This window comes from Corythoichthys intestinalis, chromosome 14, assembly GCF_030265065.1.
Source record: "Corythoichthys intestinalis isolate RoL2023-P3 chromosome 14, ASM3026506v1, whole genome shotgun sequence".
Taxonomy (NCBI): Eukaryota; Metazoa; Chordata; class Actinopteri; order Syngnathiformes; family Syngnathidae; genus Corythoichthys; species Corythoichthys intestinalis.
In genome coordinates, this window is record NC_080408.1 from 5,157,080 (window position 1) to 5,178,295 (window position 21,216).

The 21,216-nt window shown below is 38.4% G+C and overlaps 2 protein-coding genes across 5 annotated transcripts in view; one reads left to right on the forward strand and one right to left on the reverse strand.

Annotated features, from left to right (window-relative positions):
• LOC130929511 (SPRY domain-containing SOCS box protein 4-like) overlaps positions 1-5,901 on the forward strand; it is a 166,091-nt gene extending 160,190 nt beyond the window's left edge. For all 4 annotated transcript variants that reach the window (XM_057856681.1, XM_057856680.1, XM_057856683.1 and 1 more), the window contains one exon: positions 2,874-5,901. In XM_057856681.1, coding sequence (XP_057712664.1) covers positions 2,874-3,001 — 128 coding nt within the window. In that variant the 3' untranslated portion in view covers positions 3,002-5,901. The remainder of the gene's footprint in view (positions 1-2,873) is intronic.
• A 2,868-nt stretch (positions 5,902-8,769) lies between these two features.
• On the reverse strand, positions 8,770-17,277 carry LOC130930066 (gastrula zinc finger protein XlCGF7.1-like). The gene is made up of 3 exons (XM_057857771.1): positions 16,978-17,277; positions 16,706-16,840; positions 8,770-11,551 (listed from the first exon to the last, which is right to left on the reverse strand). The coding sequence occupies exons 2-3, from the start codon at positions 16,815-16,817 to the stop codon at positions 10,860-10,862; spliced, it is 804 nt and encodes a 267-aa protein (XP_057713754.1). The 5' UTR covers positions 16,818-16,840; positions 16,978-17,277; the 3' UTR covers positions 8,770-10,859.
• Between the last annotated feature and the right edge of the window lie 3,939 nt (positions 17,278-21,216).

Genomic DNA, 21,216 nt, shown 5'->3' on the forward strand with positions numbered 1-21,216 from the left:
CAAATGCAATAAATTGTTATTCTTAACTAAAACATAAAAACAGAACAAATATCGAAATGGTGATATATCGTGATACTTTGCATCCCATAGGTTATCGATTTGCTCACGCCAAGAATCGAGATATCATTTTTAAAAGGAGTCTTGTTTTAAAAAATAATACCGTAATTTTCGGACTAAAAGCCGCTACTGTTTTCCCTCATTTTGTATCCTGCGGTTTATAGTTAAGTGCAGCTTATTTGTCGATTTATTTGGTTAATAGGTAACAATTTATTTGACAGCGGCGTCATAAGACTGCCATAAGAACGTCATAATTACGACATGACAGTATCAGGAGCATTAATGAATGCTTATGACAGATGTCATTTAGTATCATCCGGCAAATTATGGCACTAACTCTATTTATGTCCAGCTCGGATCTTTTACATCCTTTCAAAAGTGACATCATTTGCCAGATGACACAAAATGACATCAGTAATGCTCATGGCAGTGTTATTTCATAACAATTATTGTCTAATGTCAAATTAAGGTTTACCAAATGCCATAATTAGCCATTAATGAAACAACTGAAACAGTAACTAAAGAAATAATTGGCACAGAACATGAATTTTGATTGTTATTTACATCTGTAGCGCTGCAATGCATGCTAGGAGGCATGTTGGACGGCAACATTGCTGACAGCAGGTGGCAACAGAGGTTGACTTTCTCCCCCAAAGGAGCAGTGATGGCCAAATGAAGCTTCTTGAAGCAATGAAGCTTTTCAGCCAATTGGTTCAAAGCTCCATGGTGGTTCATTTGGTCTTATGAAAGTCTTATGATGCCGTAATACTGAGACCATTACAAATATGGCATGCCACTATCTCATACAAAAATACACACTGTCCCAGGCTTCAACTGGGACCGTGTGCTTTGGTCAGATGAGACCAAGATTGAGCTTTTTGGCAAAAAACACTCTAAGTGGGTCTGGCGTGCCACGAAAGATGCGCATGCTGAAAAGCACCTCATACCCACTGTGAAGTATGGGGGTGGGTCAGTGATGCTGTGGGGCTGTTTCGCTTCCAAAGGCCCTGGGAACCTTATTAGGGTGCATGGCATCACAAATGCTTTGAAATGTCAATCATAAATAAAGCAAAACAATACCTTGATGTAAATGCACTTCGGATTTTATACTGCACTTTGGTACTCCCATACTTTTCATATTGTGTCAAAGTATGGGGGAACACTTACCAAAGTGCATTATATCCATTAATTACATTACAGAAGCGAGCAATTCGGATTACACATAAAGTGGGTTTTTTAGATCACACTCATGATTTATTTACTCAATCAAAACTGTTGAAATTTAATGATCTTGTGAAATACAACACATCAATATTTTTATTTAAAGCATTTCATAAGTTATTACCCCTCAATTTACAATGTCTTTTTACAGTGCAACAGCAATCTCATCATTTGAGAAGATTTGCCAACTTTTCACAACCAAAATTTCGTACTACTCTTAAAGGATTCTGCGTGTCTGTATGTGGGGTAAAACTCTGGAACAGTTTGGGATTACATTGTAAGCAATGTCAAAGTATTCAGAAATTCAAATTGCTGTATAAACATCAGGTCTGGTCACGATATACAGAGAGAGGTCTTTAATAGTCTTGGGTGTATGCAGAAATATTACATGTTTTATGTATAATATTTTGTACATATGTAATAGTTACTCATGTATTATTAGTGATGTGTATGTATATGTGTGTATATGTATATATATATATATATTATGCGTATATATATATATATTGGTGTTATTATGATTACTGCAACTATTATTATTATTATTATCAATGTAATCATTATGATTAGTACAGCTGTTGTAGGGAAGTGACTGCATACCTATGGAATTTTTGGAGTGAAATGGGGGTGGGACTCAAAAAGCTTGGCTTCTTCCCACTCCTTTTCGAGCTACACGTGTATGTATTGTTATAATCTTTGTTACATTCATCATGACTGTTTAATTTTTATTTTATTGTATTTTATTTTTTCCATACTTGTTGTTTATTGTTTTTTGTTGTTATTGCTCGAAATAAAATAAAAAAAAATAATAAAAATAAAAATACCAGGATATTTTAAATCAAAATCTGTTGCCCTCTGCCCGAAAGCTGAAGATGGGTCATCACTGGGTCTTTCAGCAAGACAATGACCCTAAACATATGGCCAAATCTACACAGAAATGGTTCACCAGATACAAAATCAAGCTCCTCCCATGGCCATCTCAGTCCCCAGACCTTGTTTTGTTGGCAAAAAGGGGTTGTACAAAGTTTTAACACCAAGGGTGCTAATAATTGTGACACACCTTATTTGATGTCAAATAATTTTTTCTTTATATGGGATTTTTTCCCCACTGAATGAATACACTTGTATTGAAGCTTGGATTTTTCTCTTTTTTTCCATTAAGGTCGCATATAATTTGAATTTTTAAAAAATTATTAGAAGCTAAAAAACATCTTTTTCGGGGGTGCCAATAATTATGGAGGGCGCTGTAAATGTGATTTTTCACTTAGTTCTTTTCCCACCTTCTGTTATTGTTTGCACACTATCCTCATTAAAATACGAAAATCTATAAATGTTTGGGTGGTTTTGGTTGAAAGCAAAGTTTTTTATCTGTGTGATTCTGACAAAGATCACATTTGATAGTGATTTTATGCAAAAATGTGAGAAATTCCAAAATGTCGATCCTTTTTCATACCGCTTTTATCACGAGATCATTGTTATCGTGAGCATTGTATCTGTTTCACCATCAATGGCAGCCAATGAGTTAAATCCTTTAATGTCAAATTTTCCAACAATTAGAAGCCATCTTTTGACCTTTGCCACCTCTCTCTCCTCAGCCGAGCCACTTCCTCTGACGGACCTCTGTCGCCGCGCTGCCCGCCTGGCGTTGGGTCGAGAGCGCCTTCAGGAGATCGAGAGCCTCCCTCTACCCGAGTCACTGAAAAATTACCTCCAGTACCAGTAACGGACACCAGCGGAACCCATCGGGCGAGCGGGAAACGCTCGCCTCCTCTATGGACTTGAAATAAATTATTGACGCAGAGGAAGGAGAAAGCGGACGACTGTTGCCATCTAGTGGCAGGAAAGCGAACCGCGCAGGGAAAGCACACTCGTCCTCGCCCCGGAGGCCTTGGCCGCGAGCCCGCCGGCTCTCACGCGGGCGACGAGAGGATCGGAGCACAAATGTATTATTTTTCTTTTGAAACTCGGCGCCCAAAACGAGCGCTCTTCGGGTCGAAGACGGACGGCCGCTCTCGTGGACTTGACACTTTTACTGCATACACTGACGCAGCGTTTTTAACTTATTTGCCATGAAGTCTTAAGTCTTTTGACGGCGTGTGTTTCGTTGCTCCGTTTAAATCGAAACTAAGGCAAATTTCAGCACAATTTTGGGTTACTGAACAGGAAGTTACACAATAATGTCCCTAAATGAATAGACATCCAGTCATACTGAATTGGACGTCTACGACCGTCAATGTCGGCCAATACAAGGCAATGAGAGTTCATTTTGGGGCATTTCTCATTATTTCCTGTTGATTTTCGGTCACTTCCTTTTGGGGCATTTAAGGGTGACTTCCTGTTGATTTTTGGGTGACTGAAAAGGAAGAATGTCCCCAAATGAATAGGAAATAACTCAAACTCAACAGGAATTCACCTGTAAATGCCCTAAAATGAACAGGAAGTGAGCTGTAAATGCCCACAAAAGAATGCTCTGGTTTCAGTGCCATTGATGGCGCTAGACGTCCAATGCAATCAAAACAAATTTGACCTTTATGGCCGTCAGTGGCAACAAATATCAAACAATGACTTAATTTTGAGGCATTTCACATCAGGTCCTGTTTATTTTTGGTCATCTTAAAGCTCGTTTCCTGTTGATTTTGCGGCATTTACTGGTCACTTCCTGTTCATTTTTGGTTACTAAACAGGAAGTAACTCAAGAATGTCTCCAAATGAATCGGATGTTTTTGTAGCTATGTGGCTTTTTTAAAAAAAAATTTATTTGCAATGTGATAAAATTGATTTTGCAATTTGGCAAAATGTATTTTGACATGTGGCATTTTTTTGGGTATGTAGCAAAATGGATTTTGCTTTGCGGCATTTATGTTTTTGGGTATGTTGCACTTTTTTATGTCCATGCTACTGACGACAATGCACGTCCAAATTTTCCATTCATTTTAAATGGCGGAAAAACGTGTGGCTGTGATTTTTGACCATCCACTTACATTTACAGCACACATTCAACTGGCACCCAAGTCAGGCTATGCTATTGACAGCTATGTGCGTCCAAATTTTCCATTCATATTAAATGGCAGACAAACTAAAATCCATTTTAACACGTGGCAAAATTAATTTTGCCACATGGCAAAATCCCATTTTGTCACATGGCAAAATCAATTTTGCCACATGGCAAAAAATAAATGCCAAATGGCAAAATAGACTGCCACATGGCAAAAAAAAAAAAAATGCCCTATGGCAAAATCCATTTTGCCACATGGCAAAAAAAATGCCACATGGCGAAATATTTTGCCACATGCCAAAAAAAAGCCAAATGGCAATATAGATTTTGCCACATGGCAAAAAAAAAAAATGCAGAATGGCAAAATAGATTTTGCCACATGGCAAACAAATGCCAAATGGCAAAAAAATGCCAGATGGCGAAATCAATTTTGCCACAGGGCAAAAAAAATGCCAAATGGCACATTCCATTTTGCCACATGGCAAAAAAATGCCACATGGCAAAAAATGCCATATGGCAAAATAGATTTTGCCACATGGCGAAAAAAATGCCACATGGCGAAATATTTTGCCACATGGCAAAAAAAAAAATTCCAAATGGCAAAATAGATTTTGCCACATGGCAAAAAAAATGCCAGATGGCAAAATCAATTTTGCTACATGGCAAAAAAAAAAAAAAAAAGCCAAACGGCAAATAGATTTTAGCACATGGCAAAAAAAATGCCACATGGCGAAATCAGTTTTGCCACATTGCAAAAAAAAAAAACAGTTGGCATTATTTTGCAATTTTGCCACATGGCGAAATACATTTTGCCACATGCCAAAAAATGCCAAATGGGAAAATAGATTTTAACACATTGCAAAAATGCCACATGGAAAAATAGATTTTTCCACATGGCTAAAACATGCCACATGGCAAAATCCACTTTGCCACATTGCAACAACAAAAAAAAAGCCGCATGGCAAAATCCATTGCAACAAAAAAATGCCACATGGCAAAATCCATTTTGCCACATGGCAAATATCACCTTTGGTTCTCGGCCCTGCTGCAAGAATGTCCATAAATGAATAGGAAGTGACTTAAAACCTGTCTATTTTTTCATTTAAAACTGACAACTTTTTTAAACGATATATGGATTCTTATTGGGAACATTTCGATAACCTTTTGGGCTAGAAAGTATCGCGATATATCACCTTTTCGATATATCGTCACACCCCTGAGGAGTTGCCGATTCAAAATCTGTTTTCTCTAGTCGTCACTTATGAGCGGTTTCTTCGATTGCACTGGACAGGACGCTAAATGTATTTTGACCAAAGTATTCCATGTCAGGAAGCCATGTCGAGTTAACACACATGCAGTACATCGAGACGAGACCGGATCTGTTTTCGCGCGCACAAACACACACTGTAGAACGATCACGTTTCATTTATGAAAAATGCTTGAGTCACTTTTTTTGTTTGTTTTTTAACCTCCGAGTTTGTATTTTTGACTCATTGGATGGCGTTGACGGCGATAGATGTCTAATTAATTTGGGCTAAAATGAACTGAATATCAATCGCTGTCAATGGCAGCCAAATAGTTAATATTATTGTGTGGATTCTGATGTCAATAGCGTTTTTTTTTTTTTTTTTTTAACTAAATCATTGATGTTCCATTCAGGTAAATTGATGCTGGTGATGAAGAGAAAAAAAATGTAAAGATGTTTCTTCAATGCTGCTTTTATGATTGTTATTATTATTGAAGGTGAGAGCGGTGGTCAGACTTTGTGTGCCCTTCACATGTAGAATGTATGGAGATGACGGTGCAGTTGTCAGATATGAAATGTGAATAAAAAGAAGAAAAAAAAAAGAATTTTCTGATGATTACCAGTTTCTGTTGAAGAATGAAAAAAGGGATTAACTTGCGTGAGTTGTAATATTTAAAACATGACGTTTCCTAGTAAAAATGATGAAAAAAAATGACGCACAAACGTGATAATTACCATGTAAAAATGTAAAACTTATGTAAAACCATGCAAAAAAAAAACGTGATAAACGTGATATCATGCAAATACTTTTGAACTATCATGTAAAAATTTGACATCATGCAACTGAGTATCACAAACAAAAAACCACGCACAAACGTAATGTAAAAGCACGATAATTATGTAAAAACGTAAAAATTATGTAGAAAAACAACTGTGATGAAAAATGTGACAACTATATGTACAAACATAATATTTTAAAAGGAGAGTGTATATCATGTAAAAACGTGAAAACCATCATGTAAAAATGTGACAACTATTACGAATAAACTGGATAATTATCACATACAAAAAGAACCATCATGCACAAATGTGATTAGCCTGATAAGTATCATGTAAAAACGTGGCAACTATCATGTACAAACGCATTATATTAAAACGTGATAGTATGTAAAAACGTGATATTTATCGTAATAATGTCATAGTTACGTAAACACGAGATAACTATCCTGTAAAAAATGTAAAAATGTGATAATTAAAAATGATGTATAAACGTGGTATCATGTAAAAATGTGATATGCAACATCTAATCACTGCATACAAAAATATCCCATTTGTGATAAGTAAAAGCGTGATCATTATGTATAAACGTAAAAATTATGTAAATATTAGGGCTGTCAAAATTATCGCGTTAACGGGCGGTAATTAATTTTTTAAATTAATCACGTTAAAATATTTGACGCAATTAGCGCACATGCCCCGCTCAAACAGATTAAAATGACAGCACAGTAAAATGTCATCTTGTTAATTGTGTTTTTAGGAGTTTTGTCGCCCTCTGCTGGCGCTTGGGTGCGACTGATTTTATAGGCTTCAGCACCCATGAGCATTATGTAAGTAATTATTCACATCAACAATGGCGGGCTACTAGTTTATTCATTGAAAACTTTGCAAATTTTATTAAAACAAAAAACATTAATAGGGGTTTTAATACAAAATTTCTATAGCTTGTACTAACATTTATCTTTTAAGAACTACAAGTCTTTCTATCCATGGATCGCTTTAACAGAATGTTAATAATGGTAATGCCATCTTGTTGATTTATTGTTATAATAAACAAATACAGTACTTACAGTGGGGAGAACAAGTATTTGATACACTGCCAATGGGGAAACCCATTGACAGTGTATCAAATACTTGCTCTCCCCACTGTATGTACCATATGTTGAATGTATCTTGTGTCTTATCTTTCCATTCCAACAATAATTTACAGAAAAATTTGGCATATTTTATAGATGGTTTGAATTGCGATTAATTACGATTAATTTTTAAGCTGTAATTAACTCGATTAAAAATTTTAATCATTTGACACCCCTAGTAAATATGTGACATCATGTACAAAAGAAACTTAAACGTCACGGTATGAAAAAACGTGACATCATGTAATAACGTGATAATTATCATGTAAAAGGATGGTAATTATGTGATATGTGTAAAATATTACGTGTAAATTTTAACACGTACTTTTGTACTTTTACTTGAGTGATTTCTTAAATACTTGGTACTTTTATTTATTTTTACAGTGGAGCATTTTGCACACCGCGCAATTTTAAATAAAATTGAGCAGTCCATTTTCTGGTTCCTTCTTTGAATATTGGCTCATATTTCTGTACATTTATATGGATCACATTTTTGCATTGGGAGAAAATGACTTTTGTATATTTAGAAGAAAGTACATTTGTACTTAAGTTCAATATCTAATTAAAAAATATATATTTTAAAGTTTTTTTTTGCCCCGTCTTGTCGACATCCAATCTGTTTGAATTCGGACGGTGGAAGCAAATGCGCTTGAAATTCTTAACGGGACTTATCAGAGCCGCTATTACCGTACACTAGAGGTTAGATCTTGTGCCTGAACCCGACCCGACCCCAAAATGTTAAGCATTCACGTTCGGGTTGGGTCGGGTCGGGCCGCCGCACCGGACTAATAAATTATATATTTTTTTAAAATGGGATAAAACCGAGAGCAGGCTCTCTGTACTGTGCATTTGCTTGCGCACGCACATGAACGCCGTGGCGCCGCCCGCTTTTCCTTCTTCTCCTCCCGCTGTGGCGCTTGCGATTCGTTACGAAAGACACTTTTATTTATGCCCACAAAGGCAACACAAATGTGATCCTTTTGAATCTTCTCCTCTGTGTGTCTGCAAAACCGTATGTCTTTTTTTTTTTTTTTAATATTAAACTTTCCCGGCGTTATTTCATTGTGTAAATGCTTTTATAATGGTCATAAAAATATGTAGACTATTTAAACATTAAGAAAACGTGCGTTTTTTTTCTGCCAACTGAGAATTCGTTACGAAAGACACTTTGTGTTATTTATGCACACAAAGGCCACAGAAATGTGATCCTTCTCTGTGTGTCTACAAAACCGTATGTTTTTTTTATTAAACTTTCCCAGCGTTATTTCGTTGTGTAAATGCTCTGATAATGATCATAAAATATGTAGACTATTTAAACATTAAGAAAACCTGCGTTTTTTTTTCTGCCAACTGATAATTCGTTACGACACTTTTATTCATGCACACAAAGGCAACAAATGTGATCCTTCACTGTGTGTCTTCAAAACCGTATGTTTTTTTAATTAAAGTTTCCCAGCGTTATTTCGTTGTGTAAATGCTTTTATAATGATCATAAAAATATGTTGACTATTTAAACATTAAGAAAACTTGCATTTTTCTGCCAACTCGAAGAAATGAAAATAAATTGCTGCTGCTGCGTTTTTTTTCCGCGTCACTCCAAAAAAAAAAACAACAACAAAAAATGGGTTTTTCGGGCTCGGGCCTGCTAATCTAGTTAATTGATCGGGCTCGGGCCGGGCTTCAATAACAGCGGGCCGTGTCGGGTCGGGCTGGATTTTTTAGGCCCGATCTAACCTCTACCGTACACCGAGCAGGCAAAAGTTTTCTTCCCAGCAGGGGTCGCGTTAACCGAATATTTTCCGTCGTTGACCGGTTTTTTAAAACGGTGACGGAAAAAACTGAAGTCCGTCCGTCATTTTGACAGGTTGCAATTCACACCCCAGACCACAGGGTGGCGAGTGAGCATATTAATTAGCTATTGTCTCTCTTAATGCATGACGTCGTTGGCTATTCTGTCAGAATATTGTAGCGTCACCGGGGTCTGGCGGCGGCACCGTGATTGACACATCAACGCGAGGTTCTTATTGGTGCACCCGGTGTGCCAGCGCGTCATCCAATTGGTGGACTAGATTGCCGCTTGTGTATAGACCCCAATCACATGACGTCACAACTCCGCCCCCCTGACCGGAGCCGCCATATTGTGTGTCAGCTCGTCTTGTTTACACATTACCGCTACGTACGTGCCTCCTATTACAGCGTGTTTTTCTGCTCGTTAACATTAATAATCAAAATGGTGAAGGCGTGTGTGGCGGTTGGTTGGAGTAACAGAGAAGATAGACAGAGAGACTTGAAGTTCTACCGTATTCTGAGAGACCCGAAGAGGAAAGCGAGATGGACTGCTGTAATTCGACAAGAAATCTGGGCACCAAACGATCACCACAGACTATGCAGTAGTCATTTTATATCTGGTAAGATGCATTTAATATGTATTTAGAAGATTTTGGGCTGACAACCAAAATTAGGATCATTGTGTGACGTTGGTGATTGGGGTCTATATAGTTGCCTCTTTTTCTTTGGGGGCGGAGTTGTTGTTTTGTTGGTGTTGTTGGCGGTAAATAGAGTAAAAATCTAATTTTTCGCCGCCAAGCAAGCGTTACAATATTAATTAAAAATGAATGAAAACTAAATACTATTGAATATGTCATCATTATGATTTTAAAAATTTAAGTGACGGGTAAAACTAGATTATGACCGGATTTTTATGACCCTGTCAGTCAAAATGACAGACAACGAAAATGTCTAGCGCAACCTCTGCTTCCCAGTGTGTGTGGTTAAATGTTCCTAGTAAAGGAGGATTTAAAACAAATCAAGCAGTGAAAAGGTTTCTCTCCAGCGTGCGCCATGAAATTCTTTACAAAGCTTTCTCCGCAAACAGAGCAGCCGTAGGGTTTCTTTCCAGCGTGTCTTGTTCCGTTGCCCGGTCGCGGCTAGCCCTCCCAGTCAAAATGGAGTCAATCGCCAACAACGGCAGCGTATGAGTTAAAGCTTATAAATGTTACCAGGGGACAAGACAAAAGAATTGACATTTTATTCAAAGGTTCAAAATAGCCTTTTACATTCGGTGGACAGAACAATTTCTTTAGGAACTGACAAATTTAAATGGCTCGGAATGGTTCTTGCGATCAAGCGATATCCCTCATGTGTTTCATCAAGAATCTATCTTGTGTCATCATATTTAAGACCAATTTCAAACTGAAACTCAACCTACAAGGTCTTTGATTGACAACTTGCCATTGTTTACCTGGACATTGAGCTGCAAGTACACAACGCCCCTTTATAATTAGCGGAATTGGGTGTTTTTAATGTACTTTATATTATATTATGTAATTTATATTTTTTTGCTGGGGCCTCGACTTTTTTTTTTTTTTTTTTTGCTTAAACGAAGAAAGTACAAGTGAACAGTTGTGGCTTTTTAAAGCCTACAAATCTAAGTCTCTTGACAGTTCCCCTTCAACTTTGCTATTCCGTCAGCCCCTTTACACGAATGGTTTTCGAAATATTGTTTTCTCGTGTAACTTCTACCGCACGCTGAGCAGTAAAAAGGTTTCTCGCCAAGGTGTATTTTCCGGTGCTTTACAATACCGCTTCTGCGCGCGAATCGTTTACCGCAAAGCGAACAAGCGTACGGTTTCTCTCCGGTGTGCGTTCTCATGTGGAGGCGTAAACGCGTTTTCAAGCTGAATCTTTTACTGCAAACCGAGCATTGGTGAGGTTTCTCGCCGGTGTGCGTCCTCATGTGAATTCTTAAGCCGGTTTTAGTCGTGAGGCACATACCGCACACGGAACAGAGAAATGGTTTTTCGCCCGCGTGCGATTTTGTGTGGAACTTTAAACTGACCATGGTTGACAATTGTTTACCGCAAACTGAGCAGACAAAACCATTCTTTGCATAGTGTCTTTTGATGTGCTGCTTCAAAGATCCCAATTTAAACATTTTCCCGCACCGAGGACACGGAGAAATGCTGTCGTCTTCGTCCTGGTCGTCATAGTCCTCGTCGCCGTCCTCATCTTCGCCGTCCTCGTCAAATTCCTCGCCGGAATAATCCTCGTCTTTCTCATCGTCGCGGAAATGGTAATCATCGCTGTCGGAAGAAGGACGGTCGGTATCGGCTTGTGGAGCTGAATCACAAAAAGAAAACACACTTGGTTTCAAACTTGAAGATCTGATTAGAGCTGAAACAATTACTCGGATGATCGAAAACGGACCGAGGAATTTTGCTCGCCTGGAGGAATCGTTTAATTTTGCCAGTTCTAAGCATGACGTTTTGCCCAGTAAAAACTAGGGTTGCAAATCTCTGGCATTAGGCCGATTCGATATGTATCTAGATACACAGGTCACGATTCGATTAAAAAACGATACATTTTCAAGGCCGAGCGATTCGATACGATTCAATACAGTATAAGAACGATACGGTTCAATACAGAGTGAAAACGATACGATAGTAAACATTTGTTGTGTGTAGGGTTGTTCCGATCATGTTATTTTGCTCTCGATCCGATCCCGATCGTTTTAGTTTGATTATCTGCCGATCCCGATATTTCCCAATCCGATTGCTTTTTTTTTTTGCTCCAGATTCAATTCCAATCATTCCCGATAATTTTCCTTGATCATTTACATTTTGGCAATGCATTAAGAAAAAAATGAATAAAACTCGGACGAATATATACATTCAACATACAGTACATAAGTACTGTATTTGTTTATTATGATAATAAATCCTCAAGATGGCATTTACATTATTAACATTCTTTCTGTGAGAGGGATCCACGGATAGAAAGACTTGTAATTCTTAAAGGATAAATGTGACTTTGTATATTGTGACTAAATACTACCATCTAGTGGATTTTTATGAAATTTCAGTAAATGATACTGCAGCCATTTAACTTCTGCCCAAATGCATGATGGGAAGTGGACCCATGACTGTGCGTAATGGTACCAATTGATATATCTTCTCAGCGTTGGGAAATAAAATAGGGTGTTAGGAAAAAGATCAACTACTACCTTTCTTCCCCACATTGCTTCCCACGATATTTCTAATGGTTGAATGAGGGATTGTAAGGCTTTAGCCCAGTACTTCTCAAATAGTGGGGCGCGCACCCCTAGGGGGGGCGCAGAGCGATGCCAGGGGGGGGGCGCATGTGACCTCGGGGAACATGCTTTTTTTCCTTTTTTTTGCCATACTGGAATAAAGTGTACTTGCACATCCACTCAGTAGGTGGCAGTGGCGCTCTCATTGTCAGAGTGCGCACAGTATTTTTGAACTAAGGAAGAGCACTCACCACACATAGAAAACAGATATGAAGAGCAGTGTGCCACCGCCGTTTTCCGACCAGACTCACTCACGCAGCGACCCACTGTCTTGTCCGGTTCTTACGTCGCCGCCCGAGAAGTGTCATTTTCGGCTTGGGATCGTCACGACGACCGCCCTCACCTACGGTTCTACCTCGGCCGCCGAGAATGCGCTTTCTTCGTGCCGTTTGCCTTTTAGCTTCGACTTTTAATCCAGTGGGTGATGAGGAAAGACTACTGTTTACTGTGTCTAAAAATAATTATAGCGGACAGCCAGAAGCCAAATCAATTAAGACGCCACTTAAAGACATTAGACCCCAATCTCATTGATAAGCCGCTTGATTGTTTTTCAGTGACAACGTGCCAAATATTGCCAGCAATCGTCATGCTTTGTCAGTGTTATATCAGTAAACCAGTGAGCATTGTTAGCATGCTCATTGCAAAATAACTCCACACCATTGCAAAGGAGGTAAATACTGTGAGCAGCAAAAATAAAAACTGTCCTGTCCAAGGACACTCTTTTTTTTCTTTTATTCAGTTTAGTTTTTTCAGTCAAATTTTTTGGCATATTGTCCTCATCAGTGAATGTTTCTAATCAATTTTAATTTATTATTTACTGATTTTATTACATTTTATTTTTCTGTGTCAAATGGTCAAAAATGTACCTTGAGTGTATTTTTTACAGTTTGGATGTGACTTTCTTTTTTTTTTTTTTTAAATTCAGGCAAATTGATGCACGTCAAGTCTTCTCTGTTACAAACAAAACAATGTTAATGAAGTTATACTTTATTATACCGGTAAGTTGATCTATGTTACTTTTTTTCTTTATTAGAAAAAAAAGGACACAATGTTAGGCAGATGCATATTTATAATAGTAATTTTATAGATAAATGATACTATTTACAGTGGCGGCAGAGAGTTTGGGGGGGGGGTGCGAAACATTTACGTCTTCCTTGGGGGGGCGTGACAGAAAATAATTGAGAAGCACTGCTTTAGCCCATTAAAAAAGGCTTCAAAGGCTGCCAAAACTCTCTCTACTCATTTTACGTTGCCTTTTAGCTCTATGTATACGTGATACGGTGCCATTATAGATTGAACGCGACAATGCGTGAGTGGGTAGTGGAAAGTGCTTGGCTTTATTAAATGTTTGTGTTTATCTACCTTAGCTGTGACTCTTGGAGTGACATGTAGAAATTTCAAACTCCTCATGATCACTTCTGGTATTTTATATGTCTCCAACGTCTCCACACACACACACACACATTCATTCCAGCGCGGCTTCCTTGCAGAAACTGTTTAACAAGTCAAACGATGATTGAAACATTGCTCCGCTTTGAAGTCCCCTGCTTTGGCAAGATCTAAGATAACCAGCATCGTTAACTTTAATAAGCAAGTGCTGCAGTGACTGTGAGGAACAAAGTGCTGGGAGAGGGAGGGTGTGAGGCTGTGCGCAGAGCAGAAAGCAGGGCGTATGTGGATAAAAAAAAAAAAAAACTATCGCACGTGCTTGCGATGGGACTACCACCACAGGTTTTCAATAGGGTTGAGATCTGGTCTATTTGCAAGCCATGGCATTGACTGAATGAGTCTTTCTCCAAGGAATGCTTTAACAGTTTTAGCTCTGTGGCATGATGCACTGTCCTCTTAGAAAATGACAAACATCTTTTCAATTGAAGCGATGAGAAAGCTGTCTAAAATTTCAATGTAAACTTGTGCATTTATTGAACATTTAACCGCAGCCATCTCCCCAGTGCCTTTGCCTGATATGCAGCCCCATATCATCAAGGACTGAGGGAATTTTGATGTCTTCTTCAGGCAGTCATCTTTGTAAATCTCACTGGAAAGGCACCAAACAAAAGTTCCAGCATCATCACCTTGTCCAATGCAGATTCTTGACTCTTGACACCTCTTGACTATATTTTCTATTCATTTTGAAACTCATTTTAAAAATTAAATTGTGACTTTTGAAGGAAAACACAAAATTATCTGGGAACTATGGTTTGGTGCAGTTCCAGTGAGATTTACCAAAGTTCCAGAATCATCACCTTGTCAAGAGTCAAGAATCTGCATTGGACAAGGTGTCAAGAGGGTGTCATATCTTACTGGAACAGCACCAAACAAAAGGGTGATGATGCTGGAACTTTTTATTTGGTACTGTTCCAGTGAGATATGACACCAGTCTCGACACCTTGTCCAATGCAGATTCTTGACTCTTGACACCTCTTGACTACATTTTCTATTCATTTTGAAACTCATTTTAAAAATTAAATTTTGACTTTTGAAGGAAAACACTAAATTATCTGGGAACTATGGTTTGGTGCAGTTCCAGTGAGATTTACCAAAGTTCCAGAATCATCACCTTGTCAGGAGTCAAGAATCTGCATCAGACAAGGTGTCAAGAGGGTGTCATATCTCACTGGAACAGCACCAAACAAAAGTTGAAGCATCATCACCTTGTCCAATGAAGATTCTTGACTCTTGACAAGGTGATGATGCTGGAACTTTGGTAAATCTCACTGGAACAGCACCAAACCAAAGTTCCAGCATCATCACTTTGTAAAGAGTCAAGAATCTGCATTGGACAAGGTGTCAAAAGTCAAGAATCTGCATTGGAAAGGTGATGATGCTGGAACTTTTGTTTGGTGCTGTTCCAGTGAGATATGAGTTCTTGTATACGTATCTGTTCTTGTGTTCTTTGTATGCTTACCTGCTGTAATATAAGTTTCCCCTTCCTAAGGGGACAATAAACTTGAAATGAACTGGTCTGTAAAGCTGTAATTGTTGCAAAATGAGCATTCTTTGATAAACGGACGGAGAAATGTACGGTATTATTTAAAATAAAAATCTTTATTTACAACCTTGTCAATATCTTGGCTATATTTTCTATTCATTTTGAAACTCATTTTAAAAAATTAAGTTCGACTTTTGAAGGAAAACACAAAATTGTCTGGGTGACCCCCAAACCTTTGAACGGTAGTGTTTGTAACGTTTTAATCTTAACATTAATTATTAGTGTGTTATTTCTAGGGGTGCACGATATCCATTTTTTGAAACCGATACCGATAACTTCCTGCTCCTCAAAGCCGATACCGATAATATATAATTTTATAAATGTATAACCTGAGTTTTTGAACACCTGGAGGTTTAAAAAAAACAAAACAAACAAACAAACAAAAACTAGTGGTGGATTCAACATAGATTTATTTGCCTTTGATCTCATCAGATTTTTCATAATGACATGAACAAAACAGTGCGGTTCACTTCTGCACTGCCCGACAGCCAGCTAAGAATGAATGCACTTCCATAAACCACAAGGCTTGGTCTTTCCTTGCTTTTATGGGAAGACACTTGTCTTAATATTGTGAAAGTACAACAGAATAATACACATATTCAATACTCAATATACAACAAACTGCAAAATAAACTTATATACACAACTATTATATGTATAGAATAGCACACTAGCTTGAGCTACTAAAGCATTGGCTGGCTTCTATAACACAACTTATGAAGTTCTGTACATATGACCCTTAACCACAGAAGTAAACATATATTGCACATCCATATGCTATAGTAAACATAAAATACTTACATATATTTCCGAGGTGGAAACGTAACAGAAAGCATTCACGACTGTCAATGCTACTGCTAGACACCGCAATGTGTAAGTGATTGAACCAAACTACAGCAACAAAAAAATAGATGCAGTGAATTATTCTGACCAACAGGTGGGAGCAATGGCCCGCAAATGGTCAACTGATTTCCCATACTAGAAACTGTAAAGCCATAACAGTACGTATTATCGGTCCTATTATAAATGTTATTGGATTTATCGGGATGACGTCATAATTCCTATTATCGGACCGATAATTACTGCACCAGTAGTTATTTCACGTCAATTATATGGTTTTACTCAAAGAACAATTTACAAGCTTTGGTTTTATTTCAATCTTATGCTGTATATTTTTGTTTTGAGTCCAAACCTGTAAGCTGGTGTAAAACAACTCGTGGCTGCATGTTCAGTTGGTGTAGCTCCATCTCTTTTCTTCCACAAAGTAGCTCCTCCGTGTACTCTTCTGTCGGCTTTGCACACATTTCCAACACTTGGGACACTCAGTCTGTGCATGGACAACAAACGACAAACGTGTTTTTTGTGTGTGTGTGTGTGATGATGCTGATTTGAACTAATGATCAAAACGCAAAACAATGATTGAACAAACGATGTTTCAGTCCTGTAAATTTGAGATAGACTTACTTCGTGAAGGCTTTTATCAGTTCGGAACTTTCTGGAAGGGTTATGGATCGCTTTGAAAGACGTGCTAATTTTACAGAGGTACCTGAGCGGAAGTTCTTCTTCTTCGGGTGACTAATCCGAGCAAAACATCCTGCGGGTGCTCTACGGTGGCCGTGAGGTTTCAGGCGAAATGGAAAACCAAACACTTTACAGATAGACAAAAACACGAACGCTTTGCAAAGGAAATTAAAACACGAATGTAACCTGGCACAACACGACTCCCACTTGCCAAAGCACAACACAAATGCAAATGGCTCGCAAGACGAACGCAAGAAGCCATAACACGAATGCAAGAGGACGACCCGGAAGTGAAAAAAAAAACACTGTTGTCAGCTGCGCGGTGCGTTCAGGTACAGTACGCAAAAAACAAAATCAGGAATGAAGATGTTTTTATTATTAATCTACTTCTTTTGTTGTCGAAATTCTACATCCACAAATGTAAGTTCAGCAAGCTGTTAACATATTTTTCTCACTTCCACAATGAAACGGTATGCTACATAAATCTATTAAAAAAAAAAAAATCAAAGAATAGGAAAGCGGAAAAAATAACTGATATTTGTGAACAGCTGCGACTTTTTTTGTGAATAGCTGCTTATAGTATTATTCTTTTTTTCTTCTCTGATGTGCAATGTTTGGTATGTTTATACCCCCTGGCATATTTGTGTTTGTATTCTTTTGTTTTTTGGTTTCTATTATTGATTATTTTCTGTCCCAAAAAAAAAAAAAAAAAAAAAGTACGCAAAAACACCTCCGCCTCATTAGAACCCGATTCGTTATATTATTACAGGAATTATTATTATTATTATTATTATACTTGTTGAAATTCGCCTCCCCGGACAAGCCGCACGGAAACCGCGACAGCTGAACAAAGTGCCGCTCTGCCGATGCTGCCTCCGCGCGCACCAACCGGGAAGGCGGAACTTCGCGCGTTCTCTTCTTATTTTAACCCTTGTACTGACTCCATGTTTCAAAAGTTTGAAGAACACTCACCGAAAACAGGTTGACAATTTATTCATCGACAGTGGTCAAAAACAAGGCAAAAACAGACGACGGAGGGAACAATGCTGAATCCAAAGCAAGGCTACATAGCAAATGTTTCCGAGCAGCAAATCTGTCTTATCTCAGTGTCCAGTGTTTTTTAAGTCCGTGGGCCGGCTGAAGGTGTGTCCAGGCATTGCTTCGGGATCATCCCTCTCTGGCCGGTTTCAGGCTGTTTAGGTTCGTGCATGGATGGGATGTGGTTGCCACAGCGACCGACGCTGGTCTTGACGTCACAAGCGCCTGCTATCAACTTTGTTATCCGGGCTGGCACTCCTTCTTTTAGGACAAAGCGCGCTGGTCTTTGTCCTTGTTCGTTTGTCGGGAGGACTGATTGCCAGAGTTGGTGCGTCAATCTTGCTCGTGGCGCACACGTTTGGGCTTCTGTGATAAGATGGTGTTGTGTATCTATTCTATTTCTTTAAACTATGGTGTGCTATTTATTTTACATTAGGTGTGTTAGAGTAGTGCAGTCCTACAGTGAATATGAGAAACTATACTATTCCCTGATTGATTATATTACGTGTGTTCAAGTAATGCAAACAGTTAGACGGTCCCTACGAGAAACGGTACCATTTTTCCTTTTCCCCCTCATGAGCGCCGATAAGGTGATTTACTTTACTGTGTTTAAGGCCATAGAGTGAAGTCTGCCTAAACTATAGTTAAATGAATGTGTTAGACTAATGCAAACAATTATATGGTGTGTGCGAGAACGGTACCTTCTCCCTTCATACTGTATTATTATTCCGACTTTTATTCATAATTTATTTGTTTTGCTATGTGTTTATTAAGGATTTAGTCAGACTTCATAACCTATTGACATGACACGGGGCGCAGGGCCGATCCCAGTGGCGTCACCAGGGGGTGGCCACCCCGCTTGCCAGTATATCGTTAGATTGTTGTAGCATCAGTTATGTATTTCATCCCAAATGAATGCATTTTTGTTTTGTTAAATGTAGGGCCGTCAAATTTATCGCGTTAACGGGCGGTAATTAATTTTTTAAAATTAATCACGTGAAAATATTTATCGCAATTAACGCAAACAGCCTACAAGGTCATAAGTTTAATTGGTTAAATATACAAAGAAAAGTACAAATATTTGTTGGTTCTATGGCAGATTTTTATAAATGTGCAACATGAGCGCTGCCTGCAAAATGCCTTATCAAAATGCCTTTACTTTTGAAGTGAACGGCATTTCTTAACGTGAAAAGATAGAAATGCCAAACGTTACACACAAAAACTTGAAACGTTTCTACACAAACTGTGTTTCAGGTTAAGAACACACTGTAAATGCTTAACGAACTAGAAAGGAATACTCGAGCAACTCGAGTTTAAAAACTGATCAGAGTAATTTTATTCACCTCGAGGAATCGTTTAATTTTGCCAGCTCTAAGCATCACGTTTTGCCCGGACTACTTTTAATGATGGACAACGTGCTGACGACACGTGTGCAGAGGAAGAAGCAATTAAAAAAAAAATGACTGCAGCCGTCAGCCGCTACAAACTATGCCGACGTTGCTAAAAACTACGCCCGCATGATGCTAGTGTGGTAGCAGGTAGTATCCGATGCGTCTAAAAGATATCGCATGCATTTAGGACTAGATGCGAAATGACAGACTCGGCCGCGTCTGGGCAGCATTACTAAACAGCCGGCATCTTTAAGCAGTAGACTTCTCAGCGCTAATAAATATAACGTTACTGTCACTCACTCATGTAACGTTAGCCCTTCGGAGGGCTAGGTTTCTATTTATTATGACCACTGTCGATGCGTGGCTAACATGTCTTACATACAGGCTTTATTTAAACTGTAAAAACACAGCACTGTAGAGTGATGAGGGTGTAAAATTAAAACATAAAAAGCTAACTTAGTTTTAGCTCAGTAGTCATTGCTGAATAAAACACAAAGTAGCATTGGTCCCTAATGTGCTCCAATACAGCAGGTATCATACATTTATTTTGAACACTGTAAAAACTCAAAATCGTATCAGTACTTACAGTTTAGACTAACTTAAAACTTAACTAGAACTTAAAAATAGCTTGACACAAATAGAAATTCAATTGAAACACATGGGAAAAACACGTAGCTTTCAAGAGATGTGTGTTATCAAGCGTAATTACATTTTTAGGTAAGAAATATGTTGTTGTTTTTGATAAGATCTAGAAGTTTTTTGAGTGAAAACATTTTTTTTTTCTAGTCACATCTGAGATGCAATTGTTGGCTGTTTTCAACAATGTACATCGAAAATAAAGACATCGATTGCCATAAAATGGTTCAATATTGGATTAAATGTCTTTTTTTCTCATGTATATTTATAATTGCTCTTTACCTAAAACAAATGTTTTATCTGATTACTCGATAGAATTTTCAGTCTATTACTCGATTACTAAAATATTCGATAGCTGCAGCCCTAGAAACTTAAGAAATACTTCACAAATTAACAATACCTCATTCATCAACAGTTTACTAATGATCTATTGACTAGTAAAACGGAGTTATTATAAAGTGTTACCCAATCAGCTTTTATGTGACCCCTGCCCTCTTCCAGGCCTTCACCAGGTCCTTAAACAAGAGGGAGAAGGTTCTCCACCTGGGCATCGACGAGGTGCACACCCTGCTCAGCCTTCAGAGAGGACCAGCACGGGATGACTGAAGACGGGGAGGTGGCCAAGGTGCTGCCGTCTCCGAGATGGTCAGCATGAAGCCGAAAGTGGCATCCACCGTCCACACACACGCACGTCAAACTCCGCCCATGGAGGAATGTACTTAAAAAATTTCTTCGCCTTGCATCTGTACTTTTCCACAAGTTATTAAAAAAATTTTAAAAATAAAAAAGGGGAGTACCTCATTCACCACCAACTCTTGTCGAAATCCAATCCATTTGAATATGGAACATCTGTTCAGATCCTATTAGATTCTTAACTGGACTTATCAGAGCAGCCATTACCGTGCAGGCAAAAGGTTTCTCCCCAGTGTGCGTTGTCATTTTTTCTTGTAGAGGAAGCTTTTAAAACAAATTGAGCAGTGAAAAGGTTTATCTCCAGCGAGTGCCACGAAATTCGAGCCGCTTTTTCAACAAATGAGCAGCCACAAGGTTTTCCTCCAGTGCCATCAAATTCTCAACACAGCTTATCCAGCAAACTGAGCAGCCCTAAGGTTTCTCT

Coding starts and splice junctions, on each gene's coding strand:
- LOC130930066 (XM_057857771.1), bottom strand. CDS start 16,817: ATGTGTGCAAAGCCGACAGAAGAGTACACGGAGGAGCTACTTTGTGGA. Junction 11,552..16,705: donor TGTTTTACACCAGCTTACAG/GTTTGGACTCAA, acceptor TTTGTGATTCAG/CTCCACAAGCCGATACCGAC.